This window comes from Indicator indicator, chromosome 7, assembly GCF_027791375.1.
Source record: "Indicator indicator isolate 239-I01 chromosome 7, UM_Iind_1.1, whole genome shotgun sequence".
NCBI classification, from domain to species: Eukaryota; Metazoa; Chordata; class Aves; order Piciformes; family Indicatoridae; genus Indicator; species Indicator indicator.
The window spans coordinates 2,641,098-2,664,036 of record NC_072016.1 but is presented as its reverse complement, the minus strand read 5'-3'; the positions used below and the strand labels follow the sequence as shown (position 1 = coordinate 2,664,036).

General features: G+C 46.6%; 1 protein-coding gene across 1 annotated transcript; it reads right to left on the bottom strand.

The window, feature by feature from the left end:
- Positions 1-252: 252 nt before the first annotated feature.
- RGS10 (regulator of G protein signaling 10) lies at positions 253-22,411 on the bottom strand. Its single transcript, XM_054382477.1, has 5 exons — positions 22,363-22,411; positions 14,684-14,802; positions 12,966-13,052; positions 5,357-5,500; positions 253-399 (listed from the first exon to the last, which is right to left on the bottom strand). The coding sequence occupies exons 1-5, from the start codon at positions 22,409-22,411 to the stop codon at positions 253-255; spliced, it is 546 nt and encodes a 181-aa protein (XP_054238452.1).
- Positions 22,412-22,939: the final 528 nt, after the last annotated feature.

The following is a 22,939-nucleotide window of genomic DNA, read 5'->3' as shown; positions in this document are numbered from 1 at the left end:
GAAAGCACTTTAACTTGTGGAATACGAAACACAATTCATGCTCTGGAGGAAGACCCAGGCTTTTAGCACCCCGTGGGTGTTGGGTTATTAGCCAGCATGCAAAAAAAAATTAGTCATTCTAGTAATTAAAAAGGTAAGTATCTCCTAAAAAGGTTTTGAGCTTTTTAAGCCCTAAATGCAACTGCTATAAACCTAGACTGTTCCTGAGTGTGATTCAGTTACTGTATGGCCTTCTCCTGACGAGATTCCTCATCATGTGTTGTAAATTCTTGACGCTCTCTTGGCTGCAGTCTGAGCCTCTGGTGGGTTCTCTTCGTGCTCCTCACACTTCTTCAGGTTTAGGAAGATGTCAGACTTTAAGAAGCGGCTGTAGCTGTCGTATTTCATCAGATTGAATATCTGGGGGAGGGGGAAAGCACAAACACAATGACCTCAGCAAAACTAGATTGTAAAGGAGGCAGACAGTATCTGAATTCATAGAATCATAGAATGGTCTGGGTTGGAAGGGACCTCTGAAGCTCATCCAGTCCAACCCCCTCTGCACTCAGCAGGGACGTCCTCAACCAGATCAGGTTGCCCAGAGCCCTGTTGAGCCTCACCTTGAATATCTGCAGGGATGAGTCCCCAACCACCTCCCTGGGCAACCTGTTCCAGTGTTCCACCACCCTCATGGAGCAGAACTTCTTCCTAACATCCAATCTCAGTCTGCTCTTCTCTAGTTCAAAGCCACTGCCCCTTGTCCTATCACTGCAGGCCTTTGCAAACAGTATCTCTCCAGCCTTCTTGTAGGCCTCCTTCCAGCTCCAACGTGTTCTTGCTCTGTTAGCACCAAAAGCACTCCTAAAAAGCACACCATTAAAACACACTTCAATCTCTCATCAGGGACTGCATGTAGCAAGGATTGCACACTCCACAGTCACTGTTCTGCAGTAATCTCCACAACAGTTTAAGAATCAGATGATGGTTTTCACAACAGCCAGTTCTGAAAACCTCATACTGAAGGTTGGAGGTCACATACCATGGTCACTGGGTAGGATTTTACAGCTGATGATCAGATAACTGCAAGTGTGGACAAGCCAGGACACTACCTGGTGCTCTCCCACAGCAACCTGCAAAGCCACCAGGAATAAAACCTAGTGAGGATGTCCTTCTGGGAGAGGAGTTGGAAGATACTCAGAGGAAGCAGCAGAGCTGCAGAAAAAGAGATACCTTTTAGGCACCTTTCTGACTGTAGATACTCCTGAACATGACAGAGCAGCTCATTAGACATGCAGAGGACTGGATCATTTAGAAAAGCCCCTCAATAATTTATACAGCTACTGAAACTGCAATCTGAATCTAGACTGAAACAACTGGTTTAACCCAAGTTTCTTAAACTTATGCCAATCTTCCCATCCTTTTTAGGCTGCTACACTGAATGCCAAGATGAGTCTCAGGCCACATCAGGAACGTTTCAGGTACCTGCCACAAAAGACCTGAGCTGGTACAGATGTAATTTGCCAGTTAAAACTGGTGATGGATTAAATTTGTGCTACTGGGCTTTTCACTAACCCAAGACCTGCCCCTCTTCTCATAACCACTATACAGCCAGTATGGAACCATGAAGTCAGTGCTGAGTATAGCTCTTATCTCCCAGGCCTTGAGGTGAGGCTTGTCCCTTAACATAAGTGCTTCCTCTCCTATTTATACTCAGTGCAGACTGAACAGATAGAACTCATTTGGAGTTCTCTGTAAACAAGAGGGCTTGGGAGAGCAGCCTGGAATCCACACAAGTGTCAAGGTCAGGGCTGTATTTTCCTTACCCTTAAAACAGAGTGGAAGAAATAAAGTCAACCTCAAAACTATAACTGAGGCAAAACTGAAGCCCTCATCACCCTCTGCCTATGATTTCAAGGGCAGAGCTGCTCTGAGTCACGCTTCATGAATGATCACATTTTATGGTACTTGGAGTAACTCAACTTCCAGGACAAATTTCTGGATTCTGACCTGCATGTGTAGATAATCCATGCCTGGATAACTCCAGCTATATCTTCACAAGACTCATTCCTAACTGATAGGTCCTTTCCAGCCCAGCCCATTCCATGATTCTATGGTAGTACAACCAGCTCATACAATTGTCTGTTGGAAATAATCATCATCATCATCTCAAACTGCTTTTTGGTTTCCTGTCTCAAAGAATCTGGACAGATAAAAGCAAACACAAAAGCAGACTGTTCTTCTCTGTGCATTGGCTGAAATATCCCCCTTGCAAATAAATTACACAAAGTATTTCCACTAATCACTGGTTACATATTTCAATACTTAAAATTCAGGTTTAAAACAGTGTATATTTTGCTTTAAAAGGGACATACTTGGAAGACTAAAAAAGTCCCCAAACACCCTCTCAATGCAGACCCAAATCAATGCAGTTAAGCTAAGCCAAATTCCACCTCCCAGTGTTGGTTAACTGAAATATAATTAAACCTATCCAACTAGCTCAAGGGGAAAGAAATGGTAACAAAGACATCAACTGCTAAAATGTCTTAAGTAGTGCTAACAATTTAGACCCCTCTTATTCCTGGTATCATTTAGAGCATCTCCCAGATAGAAAGAGCCCTGTGAGATCAAAACCTTCTGAGCCAAATACACAGAACAGAGCCATTTTACAGTCATGTGCAAAAGCAGACCCCTCTTTGTCCCTCCCCTCCTCTCATCCCCTCCCTGGAGCAGAAAGATCTGCCCTCTCAGTGTTCTGAAACCTAGACTTCTAGGAACCACTAACACCACTTTGCCCAGCATGAACAACTGCCTCCAAGCTATGTGTTTAAGGACATCCCATGAGCACAAATCCCCACCCCACAGGCAGCCCCATTTAAATCAGTGGGTCCCTGGAGAACTGAAGTGTAAGTTACCAGTAATGTTGTAGACCAGATTGTGGCTTTCAAGCTGTGCCTTTTTATCCTGCAGACACACAGTGCCAGCAGTAGTTAACACTGTCCTTCAGAGAATAAATTATACCAGCCTTCATAACTTTATAAGGATTGAAAAGTAGAAAGGATCATAACTCTTCCTGAACTAATATCTAACAGCAGTAAACAGAAGTTTCAAGCAGTGGAAACCTGCACCAACCCATAACTGCTCTGCATTTGGTTTTAAAAGTTGGTAAGATTTTCTTCCCACACTAGTGGGATTCCTTTACCATTGGTCTAATATGTTTACAGTTCAGGTATTACTAATCCCTGGCTGCTCATGTGCATGTTCATCTGTGAAACTGCAAAACATCCAAACTCCAGCAGCCTCTCCAGTTTCACTCTCAATCACCCACCCTGAACTGCAGTGCTTAAAGTTCACTTCCCCCCCAGCCCCAAGTCAGAGAAGCTCTTCCATGAAAAACTCTTTGCTTCTTCATATGGAAATTGAGCCTCAGACATTTCCACTGCTAATGATTTGGAAACCTGCTTGAAACACAGCAGAGCCTTTGGTCCTAGGAACACTTCAATTGATTGACCCAGCCAGTGCCCAAGTAACACGTGTTCAATACCTGACGTGAAATGTGCTGAACAGACTATTCAAATGAGCATGCTGTTTCTCCAGAAAAGAGCTAAAGGGAGTCCTGAGGATGCTACAGGAATTAAAAACACTACAGGCTGCAAGTGGTGGAAAGCTGCAGATAAGAAGGACTCACTCCACAACTTCTCCTTGACAATAAGCAAAATAGCAAGAAAATTTGCCACCAGAAGACCTGCCTGCCAAACGTCACCTAATTTCCACCAGACTTCCCAAGTTCTGTGGGAAAAGGCAATGCAGATCCCAACTCCTCTTTCAAGTTGTGTGTGTGTTACAAAAGAGAAGCCTTTTCAGGGAATTGCATTATGTTAGTATCAAAATAAATACCCAAAGTGAAGTGAAGAACCTTGAGCTCTCAAGGAAACTAGTGGCAACTACAGAAACAAACACCAGCAGTGACTCAGCACCCAGTGAATACACAGGAAAATGTGGGCACAAAGTCACTCAAATGGATATTTCTCAAGCTACCAAGCACAGGAATTCAGGAGAAAACTTCATCTAACCCACTGCTACCTGGGGCATGGGTTGAACAGGTGCCTGCCTGTTGGTAGCATGGATTGAATAGGTAGGTAGGTACCCAGGCAATCCATGCCACAGGTAGCAGTAGGCAGATTCCCAACTTTCATAGACTCACAGAATCATTGGGGTTGGAAAAGACCTTTAAGAGCATCAAGTCCAACCATAACCCAACTACCATGACCACTAAACTATATCACAGGATATTAGGGGTTGGAAGGGACCCAAGGAGATCATCGAGTCCAACCCCCCTGCCAGAGCAGGCTCATACAATCTAGGTCAGGTCACAGAGGAACACATCCAGACAGGCCTCGAAAGTCTCCAGAGAAGGAGACTCCACAACCTCTCTGGGGAGCCTGTTCCAGTGGTCTTGACCCTCACAGTAAAGAACCTCCCCCTTGTGCTGAGGTGAAACCTCCTGTGCTTCAGCTCACATCCATTGCTCCTTGTCCTATCACAGGGAGCAAGTGAGCAGAGCCTGTCCCTCCTGACACCCAGCCCTCAGGTATTTATACACATTTACTAAATCCCCTCTGAGTCTTCTCTTTTCCAGACTAAAAGGCCCCAAGGTCCCTCAGCCTCTCCCCATAAGGCACCTCATATCCTGAAGCACCACATCTACAGCTTGGTGCTTGTGTCTTCTCTCAGGTAGTTAGTGATAGAACAAGAGGGACTGGCCTCAAGCTGCAACTGGGTAGGTTTAGACTGGACAGCAGGAAAAAAATTTTCCCAGCAAGAGTGGTCAGGCATTGGAATGTGCTGCCCAGGGAGGTGGTGGAGTCACCAACCCTGGATGTGTTTAAAGGTGGTTTGGATGTGGTGCTTGGGGATGTGGTTTAGGGGTGAACTCCATGGAGGAAGGTTATAGGTTGGACTCAGTAATTCTGAGGGTCTTTTCCAACCTGAATGTTTCTGTGATTCTTGAACACCTCCAGGGATGGCAACTCCACCACCTCCCTGGACAGCCTGTTGCAATGCCTCACCACTCTCAGTGGAGAAGTTTTTCCTAATGTCCAGTCTAAACTTCCCCTGGTACAACTTAAAGCCATTTCCTCTCATCCTATCACTATTTACTTGGGAGAAGAGACCAATAGTAGCCTCACTCCAACCTCCTTTCAGGTAGCTGTAGAGAACAGTAAGATCTCTCATCAGCCTTCTCTTCTCCAGACTCACCCCTATCACTTGCTCTCCAAACCTCTCACCAGCTTCATTGCTTTTCTACAGCTTGTGTTTAGAGTCAATTAAAAGCAGACAAAACCTAATGAAGCTGTGCTATTGAAGCAAATAACTTTACCTGGTCCTGGAGCTTCTGAAACATGAGAGGGTGAGGTGTCTCCAAAATAGTCTCATTCAAACGGGACTGCCCTTCAACATTGACTTGGGAGGAAGCTTTACTGGACAGGAAAGTCATGTAAATTTCTTTAGCTTTCTCTTGCATCTGCAAAAGGACATATTTATTTAGAGAATTATTTGCTGTGGGAATCTTCTCTGTATTTGTTAGTGCTTTGTTGGAGACTGCTCTGGGTCGCTTCTGGAGGTTCACATCTTAACCCAAAACATAGCCTGAATTAAAAAAAAAAGAAAACAAATAACAAAACAAATACACATAGGCTTATGTTGTCTGTCTGTATTTACTTGTACTGCAGGAAAAACACCTCTGAAGGACAACTTCTACACTGACATTAGTGGAAGTATTTGGCATTTAAGTTAAACAGCGAGTTATGATGTTTGAATCTGAAAATCCAGTGTAAAACTGCTCAACATCATCAACTAGGCTGTGTCTTCACTACTAAGACGACTGTTTTTACTAACAGATAACCAGCATGCACAAGGAACACAGTGGGAACACACAGTCTGGAAACTTCCTGCAAGGCAAAATTAAGCAGTTAGTACACAACCCATCTGCAGTGGGTGGATCAAGAACAGTGTATCCAGTAGGTCTAGGGAGGTTCTTCTCCCCCTTTGCTCTGCCCCCGTGAGACCACAGCTGCAATACTGTCTCCAGTTTGGGGCTCCCAAAGACCTGCTGGAGAGAATCCAACAGAGAGCCACGAGGATGCTTAGGGGACTTGAGCATCTCCCCTATGAAGAAAGACTGAGAGCCCTGGGGCTGTTTAGTCTGAAGAGAAGGCTGAGAGGAGATCTGATCAATATCTATCAATATGTGAGGGGTGGGTGTCAAGTGGAGGGGGCCAGGCTCTTTTCAGTGGTGCATAGTAATAAGACAAGAAACAATAGGTACAAACTTGAACATAGAAGATTTCAGCTCAACATGAGGAGAAACTTCTGTACAGTGAGGGTGACAGAGCCCTGGAGCAGGCTGCCCAGAGAGGTTGTGGAGTCTCCTCTGGACTTTCCAAACCCACCTGGATGCATTCCTGTGCAGACTACACTAAGTGATCCTGCTTTGGCAGGGGGGTTGGACCTGATGATCTCTGGAGGTCCCTTCCAACCTCTGATATACTGTGATACTGTGATCTTGTCACACTACATGCTTTGCCATAGCTATGTTGGTACCTCAGGGCAGCTCACATGGGACACTGGCTACATGATTAGAAAACTCATCAACTTTTTTTTTTTTTTTTTGGCTAATGGCAAAGATAAGACCCTCAAGAGCTTCTGAAAGCTGATAACTAAGGCTAGGTGTGACTTGCATAAAGCAGTTTGTTAATGTTTGTCCTGATTCCAGCAATCCTGTTTCAGAGGCCTTTCCTTGATAAACCAGTAACAGTGATAACATTTTAGACCCTCCCTAGGATCCTTAGCTTTACAGCCATAATTGAGTGTCCACAATCCTCTGAAATTCAATGCAATTGAATTTCAACTAGAGGGTCACATAAGAGAGAGCCAGTGGGGGAGAAGAGAGCCAAGCCAGGCAGAAGGCAAGCTTCCCTGCTGCCATCTGAGTTCTGCATGCTGAAAACAAGGCTGGTGCAGCAGCAGGCACTGTGCAGCAGCAGGCACTGTGTGATCCTTAGCCACAGGTACTAATCAGTGTTCCCCACTACACATTTAATGAGCAACCACATCTCCAGACCAGCACCAGCGAGAGGGCTGTGCCTTTGATGGAAGTGGGCCTGAGGAAAGAAGCATTTGAAGTCTTGCCCATGAAGGAGTCACAGGATTTCTTTCATGTTTCATGGCTGAGAATCAACATTTGGGGATAATTAGAAGGAAAGCTACACATGTTTGACAATTCACAAGGCCTAAAGAGTTAACTCTCTCACTGCTGACAAGGACACACATTTTTCCAGGAGTATTTCTTTTCAAAGCAGATTATTTACCTGATGAGTAGAACATCAAGTGTCAGGTGCACTGTTTTTTACCAATTTCCAGTCTTTCCAGAGAGGACTGGGTCAGCCATGTCTGTGCTGAAGGAGCAGTTCATGCAATCAGGCAGAGGTGGGACTGCTTCCCCTCAAGTTAATACCCCAGTGCAGACACACTGAAGGTACCTTTAGCTGTTACCACATGAGCAGGTGTAAGGGGTTGTACTGACTGTCAGTCCTACCCAAAGAACTCTTGAGCCTGCTGTCCAATTTCAGTCATATTTAAAAGGGGGGCAAAGGACTGAGAAATAATCACTCTCCTACTGAATCAGTGGGGAAGGAAGGGAAGGAAGGGAAGGAAGGGAAGGAAGGGAAGGAAGGGAAGGAAGGGAAGGAAGGGAAGGAAGGGAAGGAAGGGAAGGAAGGGAAGGAAGGGAAGGAAAAAAAAGCAGCATAAACACCAAGGGAAAAGCTGCCAGATATGTTCAGAAGTTACTTGCTCTACCTGAACTACCAGCAGGTACTTAGTTGCTGGCTAACCAATGCACACAGAGCTCCATCTCAGCCACAAGACAAGGTGCTGCTTGCCCAAGGAACGCAGAAGCAAGCTGGGCACTGCAGAGAAAAGAGCAGAGCAAGGCCTGAGGGAAAACATGAAACCAGAAGTACTGTGAGGAAGTTTAAAGACCATGGAGGGAAGAAGAGGATTGTGTGGGAGGCTGGCAAACAGGGGAGGATCTCTGGATTTTATGGGGCAAAATGACTAAGAAAGGAAGAGAAAAGGCTGTGGTAGGGAGACGAGGTCATTGGAGAGATGCTGGGGACCTTACTTTATAGCAATGGGGAAATATGGAAACGCACAGCTAAAGGATACAGGTCCTGCTGCATGTGGAACACCTGTTATGCTATGACTATGCTTCAGTAGTAGAGCAGCAGTTTAAACCACAATACTTTATTTTTTTTTAAAGAAAGAAGAGTTCAAGCTGCCAGCATGTTTCTACATCCCCCAAATGCTATGCAGGGAGAGGTTCAGGCAGAGGAGACAGTGATGCTCCCCATTCAGTGGGTGGCTTCAGCCTGAAACAAATGCCTCAGCACAGGGGACTCTAAGTCTGGAATTTAAACACCACTTAAACTGGGCTCTTGTTCACAGGTGCTTATTAAAGGATTTCTGGCACTTCTCACTTACATCTATGTGCTCCCCCACAACATCTGTGCCAAACTCCCATTTGGAGCACAAAGTTCTGTCTACAGAAATCCCCTTCCCTATTTCAAGTGGATACACTATCCCTTCCCACTTCCTTTCTTAAGGTCAGATTCAGCTCTTGAGCATATGTGGTTCCCAACTGAAGTGAATGGAAGTCCCAGATGCTCATCAGAACAGGCCCCAGCAGTTCACAGATGTGCAGCATTCATTACCCAGTTTTGCTTAACCACTGCCACATTCCATCTGGGAAGTGGCAGAAGAATCTCCTGAAGGTGGTGTGCTTTGTCCTGAAATTCTTCTCTATGAACCTTCACAACATGGGTCTTCTGGAGGGTTTCAGCAATGGCTGAAAAGATTCCCTGTTGTTTAAAGCACCTATTAATAATCTGTAATACATTTTGAAGGCTCAGCTGCAAGAGAAGAAACATTCAAAGCTTGGGAAGTAGCACAATGGACATGTTGTTTATTTCATTAATAGCCAAAAAAAGGCAACAGCATATGACTAACTCCAATAAAACAGCTAAAGTTTTATTTAATCCACTTCTCCCACCACTCCCATTTCAATAATTAAATGTGTCCTAAGACGAGGACCATATGGGTGGTAGCAGAGCTCACTGCTACATGTGGACTTGACCTAATTCCTTCCTCAATCTTCACTAAAAAATTCCATTTCTATTTTAGCTTCCATTTTAAAGGAATGTTAAAAATGACAGAGATGTGTCTCGAGCTGAGGGAAGGAGTTTGTGCTTCCATCCTGCAAGAAGACAGGATGAATCCAGTCCATCTGAAACCTGCCCAGACCAGTAATGTGGTCTGCCTGCTGTCTAGCTCTGCCAATGCTGAAAACCTCCCCTGCTCCCTGAAACAAGCATGCATTTGGCATTAGTTCAGCCAAACAGGAAAACAAACACAAATTCCTGAAGCAGTCTGACCTGAACTCCATTTGTGCTTTCTCCTGAGTAAGTGCTCCCATTAATAGTCCAGAGGCAACACAAAAGAACCACAGAAAACATCCAGATGGAAGAGACCTCCAAGCTCATCTAGCCCAACCCTTTGACCCAGCACTGAAGGATCAACACTAAACCATGTCCCTAAGCGCCAGGTCCACATGCTGCTTAAATACCTCCAGGGATGGTGACTCCAGCACTGCCCTGGGCAGAACATTCCAAAGGCTGAGAGATCTCTCTGGCAAGGGCCTGAACCTCCCCCACTGCAGCTTGAAACCATTTCCTCTAGTCCTGTGGCTTGCCACCAAGGAGAAGAGGCTGCCCCCTCCCAGTCAAGAGCTTGGGTGCTCCTTGCCAGTGCTCCCTCTGGTCCCCTGATCTAGCAGCCCTGGCTGCACAGCAGCTCACATCATTCAAGAGGAAGGGTGCAGAGAAGATGTATCTGCATAGCTTCTTGCATGATGTGCCTGTGTTGGCTTGATAGAAGTCAGCTTCTAGGCAGAGCCCACGTGACTGTGGTTAGAGGAACAACTGAACCAAATTCAATCAGCTTTGAGGAAAGGCCCAGAATATTTTGTTGGAAAGGCACTAAAGCAGACAGACAGTTTGCAAAAACCAACAAAAAAGCAGGAGCAGGGTGAGCCTGTGTCTGCCTGCAAGGACCAGAAAGGACAGGAGGGAAGGACAGCAGTGTATTGAGCCATCCACACTAATGCCATACCTGCCTGTAAGGAACTAAACACTGCTCCAGGCTGACTCTGAAGGGATGACTACAACACCAGGCACAATGGATGCTTAATCCATGGGTCAGGTGGTGAGATGTGTGCAAGTTTAAACCAAACAAGAAAAAAAACCCACACACTAACACTTTCATGGCAAGTAATGAAAAGTTTATCTTATACTTTAAAAATAGGGGAAAAAAAACCACAAAGCATTTGATCTAGGTTAAATTGAAATCAGCTTCAGGTGACCAAAAGTCTAAGTGTCTGTGAGCTCATTTCTGTGGTAAACCAGTTCTAATCAGAAGAAGGTTATAAAATAGGTAAGAAGTTTGGTTTAGAATCCTCTGCTCACATCCAGCAGGAGCAGGGAGCTGATTGTCCCCTGGGACTCAGCTCTGGTGAGGCCACACCTTGAGTGTTGTGTCCAGTTTTGGGCACCTCCATACAAGAGAGATGTGGAGGTGCTGGAGCCAGGGCAGAGGAGGGCAAGGAAGCTGTGAAGGGCCTGGAGAATAAATCTTTTGAGGAGCAACTGAAGGCATTAGGGCTATTTTCTTTGGAAAAGAGGGGGCTGAAGGGAGACCTCATTGCTGTCTACAACTACCTGAATGGACATTGTGGAGAGGCTGATGCTGGTCTCTTCTCATAGGTGATTAGTGACAGAACAAGAGGGAATGGTCTCAAGCTGCGATTAGGTAGGTTTAGACTGGACATTAGGAGGAATTTTTTCCCAGCAAGAGTGGTCAGGCATTGGAATGTGCTGCCCAGGGAGGTGGTGGAGTCCCCAAGCCTGGATGTGTTTAAAGGTGGTTCGGATGTGGTGCTTGGGGCTGTGGTTTAGGGGTGAACTCCGCGGAGCAGGGTTATAGGTTGGACTCAGTAATCCTGAGGGTCTTTTTCCAACCTGAATGATTCTGTGATCAAATAGACACAAAGTGATTTCTGCACGAGTCACTTTCAGAAGACAAATTCATGCTTCATGTTATCATAAACACTGGAAAGATTTCTATTTTTAGTGCTTTTTTCTAGCTTGGTAAATTATCTAAACAAAGCCATCCCCAGGCAGGAGCTAGAAAAGTTTACTGTAAGTCTGTGTCACTCTAAAGCATATTTAGTCTTAGCTGGCTGGCACAGCTTTGGCAGTGTGAGACTCCAGATTGACTGTGTAATGATTGGTACTGAATAATTAAGCTGAAGGGAACCTAGTTGAGTCCCTGTCCATCCATTTGGCAATTAATTCAAGAATTCTCTCACTTTCTATACATCAATTATCATTTCCTGTACCAGCATGCACAATCCTGAAATAGCTAAAATGATGGGAATTATCTAGCAAGGAAAAATGGGATTATTATCCCTTTGCAAAACATGGGACCTTACAGAAGGATTTTCCACTTTCATTTCCATTTAAAACTGCAGTTCAGTATCTGTCCAAGTGGCATCCAAAAAGGCTACACATCACTTGGCAAGAACACTGCCTGAAGTACAAAGGAAAAACATCTGCCCTGTGCAAGCCAAGGGTTCTTCCCATTTGGCTGCGGACTTCTGCTTCACCAACTCAGAAAGCAAATGATTTCAATGGAGCAGGGAGATCCCCAGCCCAGCATATCAGACATAGCAGCCAAGAGGCTGCATGGACATCTGGGGACAAAAGAGGGAAAAGGCTGTGTCACAATTAATGCCATTAATGAGATGGGCAGCTCCTCAGCCTTTCCTCATAGGGCAGTGCTCCAGTCCCTTCATCATCCTTGTAGCCCTTGTTGGATTCTCTCCAGTAGATCCCTGTCCCTCTTGAACTGGGGAGCCGAGAACCAAATGCAGCACTCCAGGTGAGGTCTCATCAGAGCAGAGTAGAGGAGGAGGAGAACCTCCCTGCATCTGCTGGACACACTTCTCTAAATGCACTCTTAATACCATTGGCCCTCTTGGCCACCAGGGCACATTGCTGTCCCATGGATAACTTGTTATCCACCAGGACTCCAAGGTCCTTCTCCACAGGGCTGCTTCCCAGCAGATCACCTCCTAACCTGTCCTGCTGCAGTTTATTCTTCCTTCCAGATGCAGGACTCTGCACTTATCCTTGTTGAACCTCATTAGGTTCCTCTCTGCCCTCCTCTCCGTCCGTCCACTATCCCTGAATGGCTGCACAGCCTTCAGGTGTCTCAGCCAAGCCTCCCAGTTTGGTATCATCAGCAAACCTGCTGAGCAGACTGTCTGTCTGTCTGTCTATCCCCTCACCAATGTCATTGATAAGGATGTTGAACAGGACTGGACCCAGCACCGATCCCTGGGGGACTCCACTAGTTACAGCTCTCCAGGTGGACTTGGCACCATTGATCACCACTCTTTGCACTCTATTGTGTAACCACTACAATACTCTAACTATGTGCATTTGCATGGAACAGCCAGCATGCTTTAAAAAAGAAAAAAAAAAGAGAGAGAGAGTCCTGAATGAAACATCTTTATATTTTCAACCAAGATGATGCAACACCACTGAATCAAACCTTTTGCTATTCCCAAACAACAACAACAAGAGTTCAGTATTCTCAAAACATGGGAAACTTGACAGTTTCAGCATTTTGTTGATCTGAAATAGAACCAGCTTTGTTTCCAAACAATTCCATCCCCTTGATTTCAGTGCACTTCCTTCAAATACACTTATTTCCACTCAGATGGTGAATGTTATCCAGGAGAAACATAATGGACTCCAGCTCTGCTATGGAAACTTTTTTGACAAGTAGGTTTTATTTAGGAAACCTACCTGCTTTTTCCCTTGTGTTTTCTTAAACTCTTCACATGCTAGCCAGAACAAAACATTTTCTTCACTGAATTCTTTCTTTAAAAATTCCTAGGGAAAAGAAAAACAAACAAACAGATGTCATTCTTCAATTTCTCAGTTGTTTTTCCTCTCTTCCTACTATAGTTATTAAAACTATAAGCTGCCTACAGCTAAGCTTTACCAGGGTGTGGGTTTACCAGAACCTCTGCATCTGCACACTACCAAGACACAAAATCATGTATTCAGCACTCTGAAAGCACATTCTAGGAGGATGATGAGCTACATTTAATCTCAGAACACATCAGTAACTACCAAGGAGAGTTTCTTCAGCCTCTCTTAAATAACTTGAGTAATTCTACTGTCATCACTCAAAAGGAAACCCAAAAAATGTATTAATTCATTAGCAGGTGAGCATAAGGAATTGTTTTAATGAGAGTCACAGATCACTTGAGATTCTCATTTGGTATCTTTCTGATTTTTTTAACAAGTAAGATCTCTGCACATAAAAGTGTTTCTAAACATGATCATCAGTGGCAATAAATGTACTTAAGTAAACTGAAGCAGAAGATGTATCTGCATTCTCTGGACAGTGTTTAAACAAAGCACATTCCACCAAAAGTGAGGCCTGCTTTAAAATGGGGGGCAAAAAAAGTACACTAAATTTCTTTACAAAACATAATGACTGAAATATTTACAGCTCTGAGACCATCAATTTTCTCTTTCAAGTGCTAGAAAAGAGAGATGAAGTAACACCAAGAATTAAACAGCACCAAGACTCCTTTACAAGATTTTTTTTTTCCTCTCCCCCAAGAACTCTAAATCACAGTGTTTTGTAATTCCAGTTTACATCACTTTTCAAATCATTTTATCAGTGCTTGCTATGGTAAAACCATACTCAAGTTAGGTAGCTCTTATATGGCAAGAAGGCCTTGAAACCAGCTTGCCACTGTCACCTAGCTAAGCCTCAAACCTGCATTTTGAGCTGCAGAAGCCCACTCTTTCTAGTGAGAAATCTGCAACACAGAGTAAGAGCCACACAGAGTCATCTGGCTCAGGAGCTGTTAGTGGTAACTCATTGCTTAATATAAGAACAATGTGTGAGAATAAAGAGTGCAGGATCAGTCCTCAGAGACAAATAACACTTGGCAAGGGAGATCAGTGGCTGAAGGACTGTAGTTCGTCCAACAGGAACTTGTTAATCCTTGCAACAGCTGATAGATCCGATTAAAAGGATGCAACCACAAGTCTTCCACGTGCCTGATGAGAGCAAGCTGCAGCAGCAGTGGGCAAAAGGCACTACCTGGCCAAAAGGCACTACCTCAGAAGCTCAAATGCCACAGCCCCAACTCTGCCACCTCTGCTCAGGGTACACATGGAATCATAGAGTTGTTAGGGTGGGAAGGGACCTCAAGGATCATCCAGTTCCAACCCCCTGCCATGGGCAGAGACACCTCACACTACAGCAGGTTGCTCAGGGCCACACCCAGCCTGGCCTTAAAAACCTCCAGGGATGAGGCTTCCACCACCTCCCTGGCCAACCTGTTCCAGTGTCTCACCACCCTCATGGTGAAGAGTGATCTAGAGGGATGCATGCCTATGTGCCCACAGCACTGACACAGCTGCATCATTTATACTGAGACTCATTCAGCTTTCAATCTTAATTTGGGTTTTCTATAATATTCATAAGTTAATATAGCAACCCGAAATCGTTTCACTCCTTCTGGATCTTCGAGAAGGTTCTCTAGTGATGTAGCCCATTTTGAGGTTCCTTTCAAGGTTTGATGGCTGCTGCTTGGGTGACCCTCGCTGTCATTTATCTCTGGAAAACAATTGGACAAAAAAACAAAGCCACCACCTTTGTTAGAAGCAGTGAGTATCACACAGGTTCCTCCCCCACCGCCCTCTGCACCCTTTGAAGGAAACACCATAAAGCTGAAAATAAACACACACACACAAATATTCGAATTCTGTTTTGCCTTGCAGTTATATAATCCATCAGCATGCAAGCAGGCACTGTCACTGGTTTATAGGAGTTCGAGCCCATTTTGCATGTGGAACACGATGACCACTGCCTGCACAGTAAAAGGATCGTTTGCCTTTTGATCTGGCACTGTCAACAACGCTGGCTCCCAGAAAGCAGATCCTGGTCAGTCACACACCTTACAGTTATTTTTAAGAAAAGAATCATCACTGAAAAGTGGGAAAAGGCAGAGAGAAAGAAAAATAATGCTTTGGTTAGCAGCAGAGCAAGTCCAATCTGTTAACCCAGTTGAACAGGAGGACAGACAGAGGCAGAGGAGCCTCATTCCAGCTGAGTCAACCTGATGTTGGGCAAGTGGTATTTGGAGATTTTTTTCCTGTTTGCTTTCAAGTCCACTGCAGTTCTGCTTTTATAAGCAGACTGCCCACGCCTTACCTCCCAGACAGCCTTCCCACAGATAGCAATTTCTGAGTTTTTCTATCCCAGGGACAAGTATGTTACATGCAAGGCTGATGATGCCAAAAAACTTGTTTGCTGGCTACTCCTCAGAAAAACCTGTCACTTGGGAAGACTCCAGTCTTCCCAATTTTACTGCTGATCTGAGTAAACACAAAGTGCTTCACCTCCTTTCCCCTAGCACACAAAGGAGTACAGGCCATAAGCAGTCAGGTCAAGGGCTTCACTTCAGGTCACTACATGCTGGAAAGGTGCACAAAACCCTTCCTGTAACCAATACAGCTTCTACTTATCTTTGTAACCTCTTCATTGTTCCCTGTCAACTGATTGGAAATATGGATCTTAGTAGCTTCCACTTAAGCTCTGTTAAAAACCCTTCCTCCAGCATGAAACTGAGCCTCAGCAAGTATCTCAAAGAACTATCTCTGCAGAGCTGTACTATCAGATGCCCTTTTCAGCTGGTAGCTAGAATGATAAATGCTAATGTTAAAGCCCTACAAAATATTGGCAAAGTAGCAAAGCCTACTGAATTTTGGTTGGTAGGGACCTGTAGAGCCTACTTGCCTTTCTAACAGTGAGATGGACCACTGCTGTAAATGAATGAACATCTCTTTTCCCTTGATAGGAAGGTTTTTTTAACACATGAGAAATTACAAAGCTGGAAAAGAGGTAAATGCTCTGGAGCTGGGGATTCCAAATCCATTGCCTCCTACTGAGAGATCTACACTTGTGCCCCAGTACAGACACAGAAGAAAGGAACCATCTAAAGTGATTGAGGCTAATGGTCACTGCAGGCTACATTTTTCACAGAATCATTTCAGTCTCTCCTTTGCCTGTCCTGCTCTTACAACATGAACATGAAACATCTTACACAACAAATGCATGAGGAGCATCTGAGGGAGTTGGGGTTGTTCAGTCTGGAGAAGAGGAGGCTGAGGGGAGACACCTCATCACTCTCTACAACTACCTGAAGGGACACTGGAGCAAGGAGGGGGCAGCCTCTTCTTGGTGGCAAGGCACGTGACTAGAGGAAATGGTTTCAAGCTGCACCAGGGGAGGTTCAGGCTGAACGCTAGGAAATATTTCTTCATGGAGAGGATTCTCAAACATTGGAATGGTCTGCCCAGGGCAGTGGTGGAGTTATCATCCCTGGAGGTGTTTAAGCAGTGTGTGGAGCTGGCACCGAGGGACATGGATTAATATTGACCCTTCAGTGCTGGATTGAAGGTTGGACTGAATGATCTTTTGAGGATGTTTGCTGTGATTCTGTGACGCCCTTGCCTGCACAAAACCTGTCAAGTTCCCAGACCACAACCAGTTTGGGTGAGGACTGTGACAGATTGGACTCCAAAGCAGGAAGCCTACCTACAGCTCTATATAAGAAACAGAAAGCCTACCAGCTAAAGGTCAAGAGTCAGAACCCGAGGATTGTCTCCAAACTACTACTGCAGACTTCCTATGTGACACAAGAGTTCAGCCATTTAGCTGTGCCTCAGCCTCCCCCTCCCCTCCTACAAAAGGATGTGGTTCTTGATCATCGCTTGCAAAATTTATTTTAGGAACCTCACTCAAAGTATCTGAGCATCTAATCTCAGTCAGATCGGTGAGATTTAAGTGGGAATAGCCAAGCACATTGAAGCAGAACACAATTACCTCTGACGAGCTTGAACTTCTTCTTGTGATCACTCTCCCCTGCAAGCAGAATAGCAGCTCTGTGTGTACAGCTGCTAGCAGCCTGAATTCCCTTATTTAAGAGATGATTTAGCACAGAACATAAGAGAATCAGATTTCATTTCTAGGGTTTCTTTTCTGGTCAGATTTTAAGTGGACATTAATGATTGCTTTGAAAAGAATGCATTTCAACAAGCCAATACCATACAGGGCAGACCTGGTGCCATGAGAACCTTAAAAAAAAATGTCTAGTGATTGGACAAAGGCTGGAACAAGTGCTTCCACAGACCCAGGGTACATCAATCTGCTTCCCCTCAGCTGCTTTCACTACTTTCTCATCTTACTGTTGGCCAGTCTGTAGACTCCCTGACCATTGCTCTCCCCCACCTTCCTCTCACTTCCAGTCTATCCAGCACATCCCAACTCCATACACTGTTTACATCCCCATCTATTCCTTGTCACCTGAGCTCTCCCATGACCATGTTTCCTTTCTCCCTATCTTCTTCTCCTACAGCTTTACAAGACAAAAATTTGGTTTTGAGGGGAATAACCTATACAACTTCTTCCTAACAGCCATTCTGCTAAGCCTTGCTGTGCAGGCTCCCATTACTCCCTTTTGTCAGTCAACCAGCTCCCCACAACCCAAAAAGTGCTGTGGTACTAAGATGAGGCTTGTCTGCCCATTGCTTGCACAATGCAGCCCTTTCACTGACCCCTCATTGACTGAGGATGGAGTTCCCCAGAGCTGAAAGCTATCATGGAATGGTGAGGTTGGAAGGGACCTCTGAAGATCATGAAGCCCAATCCCGCTGCCAAAGCAGGATCACCTAGGGCAGGTCACACAGGAACACATACGGATGGGTCTTGAAAGTCTCTAGAGAAGGAGAGTCCACAACTTCTCTGGGCAGCCTGTTCCAGTGCTTCATCACCCTTACAGTAAAGAGAAAAGATTCTCCTCATGTTGAAGTGGAATTTCTTGTGTTCCAGTTTGCATCCAGTGTCCCTTGTCCTATCACAGGACACTACTGAAAAGAGGCTAGCACCTTCCTCTTGACACTCACCCTTCAGATGCTTTTAAACATTAATAAGATCTCCTCTCAGTCTTCTCTTTTCCAGGCTACACAGCCCCAGGTCTCTCAGCTACAGGATGTTGCTGGGCAGCTCTGCCGAGCTAGCACAGGTGCCGCTAGCAGCCACGATCCTAGCTCAGCCCAGGCTACAGTCCCAACATCAGCCCACACCAAGGCAGGGGACACCTGCCACAGGGTCACAGTGGAGGCAGACCCTCAGACCACTTTCACATCATCAACACAAGAGGTCAGAGGCCACCCTTGGATCCTGCCATCAGGTACTGCAGCTCAGCAGTCCCCTGAAAACACAGTAACGGCATCCAACCAGCCTGGCTGATACGACCCCACCAGCTGTGCCAGGGGCAGCATTGCTGGCAGGGGCCAAAGCCATGCCAGGGAACATGTTAACAGCTGTGAAGGGCTCAGATCTGTGTGCATGGCACTGATGAAGCTCTCTCCTTCCAGGCTGGGTACCATTAATCCCCATGTTCAGGGTTCCTCTGTAGCCACCATAAAACATGAACATTCCTCCTCAACGTGAGTGCAGGTAGGCTGCACATGATCCATGACAGCAGGAAATACCCTGAAACGTTATGAGGATATTAAAACTGCTGGGTGTTTTTGTTATGCTCCATTAAATACACCATCACAAACATTTTTTTTTCTAATACAAAAGTGACATTTCCCCCACCCTCCCAGTCATGATCATAGCTTCCCAATCCACATGCTGGTTCCATTTAGGAGATCTGATGTGTGTCTTGTAGCATTTGTTTTAAAGAGCTTAAAAAAAAACAGAAAAGCAGTTTTCCCCACAACTGACTTGAGAGGCTAATCCCCAAATCTATATCCCATAACGCATTCCTAAATTACCTTAAAAAATACTTCCACTGAAGAGCAATCTAATGAAAGTCTGAAACAATTTATTTCAGAAGGTAATATTGCAATAAATGTAATTACATGATTGACCCTCCTGAAGCCTCTTTATCTCTGTTTGCTATTTCTAAAGATAACTCTCTGCTGCTAAAAATCATCTGCTGAGCAAGTTATTAAACACACACTCGGAAGCAACAAGCCAGGTACCAACATGTAACCACTAAAACATACACGTTAATCTAACATTTAAATGAGGAAGGCAGACATTTGCTGTTCCCGAAAAGGAGGAGATAATTTTGTGCATCCAAAAAGGGAAAAAAAAAAAAAAAGGGCGTTACAAAATGGCAGTTCTTCCAGCAATGCCCCTGTAAAAGTAACACCGAGGGCGTACAACAGATGATACCTGTGCTAAGGACACGTCTCACTGTCACAGGAGAGCGTTTGCTGTCGTTAGAAGCTGCGAGGCAGAGAAAGCCAACAAAGCAAGCACAGCGGAGCACGGTTGTAGAGTCCCTGCTGAAGCAAACTTTCCACTGAGTGCACGACTCTGACACGACGTGCAGCAGCCAGCTGCTTACACACACAGAGCAAATGATTACGTGCTCGTTTTAACAGTACCACGACTTTAGAGAAGAAGCCTGCACCAAGGCAGCAATGAGGCAGTCACGTTAGCTGGAGCATTATTTCAGAGAAGCATCTCACAGAAGCTGCCTTCCCCCCTCACGCAACAGCACCGCTGCATTAGGCTGCGGATAAAAGCGCTTTGTAAGCGAGGGATGTAACGCTAAGTGCAGCGCTAACAGCACTGTAATTAGCAGTTTCAAGTGTGGTATCAAAACTGGCAAATATTTGCATTCTCCAAACTGGCACTTGGACTGAAAACCACGGAAAGTGTCAATAACAGCCAAACACACAACTCTGCGGGTCAAACCTCACGATTCCGGCCCTTGCTTTCACCGAGCACGCGAAATTGCAGAAAGCCATCAAAGCCGTAGCGATCCGGAGACAGCTAATTGAGTTAGACATGCTAATCCATCTGCCTTCCCAAATGGCTAGGCACTGCAGCCGGTTCCCGAGCTGCTGGCACTCTCCAGCTGTTGATCCAGCAGCCCGCGTGGCGCCGTATCAAACAGCACAGAACCTCCGCTGGATGCATCCCTTACCCAAGTGCCTGGCTCTTTCCCTACAAACTCCTTAACAAAAAGTAACTGGCACACAAACAGTAGATATGACAAAAGAATCATGCATATAGCATAGTCCTTATTCTGTATTTAAACATCAATACACAAGGTTAACAAAAGCCTTCTCAAGTCCTTCTTGAAGAACTCCTGATCGCATCACCTGATTTTTTTACCCTTTTTCATGTGGATCATAAAGCTGTGAGCCACAAACCTTTATCATTGCTTTTAGAGTTCTCTGAAAACCTTGTCTTATCCTACTGTCACCAGAATGCCTATCCAGCAACAAACACCAGTCTGGAACTAATAAATCGAAAGTTATGAAACAGTGAGAAACTTCACCATTAGGCAGCTGAAAAGGGAAGTCCCCTTACTTTCCATGTATCCAAGTGTGACTGGATGAATCTTCCTCACACAAAAATTATTTCGTAGTGGCTGCTGAATTTTAGACCTTTTCCCTCCAGAAGGGCTCTCCTTTGCATTGGACTTTGGCTGTCCAGAGCATGAGACCCAACATCCTCTTTTGACCATGTCTAACAACAGATGGCTGCTGGATTCCACTTTTAACTATAGGGAAGGAAACTACAGGGACGTTCCGCTTTTATAGCCATCTGTGGAAGCATTCACCAGACATATATCCCCTAAAAAAACCTAGACAAAGCCCCATGTTTGGCTTTTCTTAGAAAGGTTCTAACTTCTTACTGCACACTATAGAATAGAATCAGAGAGACATTAAAGTTGGAAACGACATCCAGGATCATCAAGTCCAACCATCAACCCAACCCCACCATGCCCACTAAACCATGTCCCAAAGGGCCATGTCTGAATGCCTCCAAGAACTGTAGTCCACCACTTTCCTGGGCAGCCTGTTCCAGGGTTTGATTGCTCTTTTCAGTACACAATTTTTTCCTAATATCCAATCTAAACCCCCCCTGGTACAACCTGAGGCTGTTTCCTCTGGTCTTACCACTAGTGAGAAGAAACCAACTCCCACCTCATTACAACCTCTTTTCAGGTAGTTGTAGACAGCAAAGAGGTCTCTCCTCAGCCTTCTCTTTTCCAGGCTAAACAATCCAAGTTCTTTCAGCTGCTTCTCACCAAACCTGTTCTCCAGACCCTTCACCAGCTCTGCAGCTCTTCTCTGGACACACTCCAGCACATCAGTGTCCTTCTCAGAGTGAGGGGCCCAAAACTGAACACAGTATTTGAACATAGGTAGTGTTATTTTCTGGGATTCTGAGGTTATAACTCATACCCCAGCTGCTTTAGCAATATGACCCTCTTTGAATTGACTGTATCTGGGACACTGCACTGTAAGATGCCCCATAACTCCACAAAACTGTGCTACAATGCTTGTCTGCAGAGGGAACTGCCAAGCCCTACGTTTATTACACCTTAGTAACTTCCATTCCAGTTGGAAGACGCTGCCTGCAAAGGCAAACTCTTCCAAGTCAATTTAGAGTCCAACAGCCACGCTGAGACGTTCTGGGTTATCGCTTCTCTGCCGGTAACAGAGACAAGCAGCAGTTCGCAATTAAAATTCGGCTGACGAGGCATAAGCCCGAGCAGAATCCAGTTCCCTCTTCCGTGCAGCTGCTGCCGGAGGAAGCACCGCACTCCTTCCCCCAGCAGGGTCAGGCAGTGCACCCCACGGCGCGGGGCACGCAGCCCCTCCACCAGGCGAGCGCCGGCACCGCCGCCGCCACAAGCCCGGGCACAGCCGGGCACGATGTGACCGCGCCGGGGCGATTCTCCAGCAAGATGAGCTTGCCCCGCCGAGGCGCTTCAGCCCGCTCAGCACAGGGTAGCAAAGGGCCGGGCAGAGGAGCCGGCACGGCCGCGATAACGGAGCCCAGCAACGAGCGCCGGCGGGCGTGGGCTGCCGCAGTTCCCCTCACTCCCGCGGGCGGGAAGCCCGCCCCCGGGAAAGCCCCGCACAGCGCCAGGCCGCCGAAAGGGCGGGAGACCCGCTCCCGGCCAGCCCCCCAAGCCCCGCTCGCCATCCTCCGCCGCCTCGGTGAGGGGGTGTCGGCCGCGCTTCCCCTCCCCGAAGCGCTGGGTCGGAAGAAAGCGCAGCTCTTCCCCTGCCACCGGCACTTCCCCGAACGGGAGCAGCTGCTGCCGGAGGTTGCGGCGCTCACTCCCCTTACCTGACGGCGGGCGCTTCCTGCTGAGCCGGCTCACGGCCCGGTTAAACATCTCGGGGGCAGCCGCGCACCCCGCGCTGCCCGGAGCCGGAGGGGGCGGCGGCGCCTTCCCCGCTGCCCTCCGGGGAGGTGCCCTGTGCCGCCCCGTCCCGCCCTCCGCTCCACAGCCCCCCAACTGCCGCCTCCTGACAGGCGCCGCGGCCGCGCCCAGCCCGGCCGTGAGAGGGAGGCAGCGCCCGCCTGTTGCCCGCCCGCAAGCCGCGGGGCCGCCTCAGCGCCCAGCCGGGGCGGAGGGGCGGCCGTGGGCAAGGCCGGAGCGGCGGGGGAGCGGTTGCTGTCAGTATCCCGAGCCTGGGCACGGGGATGGCACGGTCGGCGCGCCAGGCCCGGCTCTTCCCCACACACTCGCTCCTCCGGGCCGCGTCCTGGGGCGAGGGGAGCGGCAGCAGTTCTGCGTTACCCTGAGGCACAAATCATCGTACGCAACGTGGCAATGCGGGGTCTACATTCTGTCTCCAGTGCCGGTAGAGAACAGCACCCATCCCAGCCTAAGCCCCTTTTCTGTGGGCCCCCGGCTGTT

Coding starts and splice junctions, on each gene's coding strand:
- RGS10 (XM_054382477.1), bottom strand. CDS start 22,411: ATGTTTAACCGGGCCGTGAGCCGGCTCAGCAGGAAGCGCCCGCCGTCA. Junction 14,803..22,362: donor CAGGAAGCGCCCGCCGTCAG/GTAAGGGGAGTG, acceptor ATTGTTTTCCAG/AGATAAATGACAGCGAGGGT. Junction 5,501..12,965: donor AAACACAAGGGAAAAAGCAG/GTAGGTTTCCTA, acceptor GTCCTTTTGCAG/ATGCAAGAGAAAGCTAAAGA.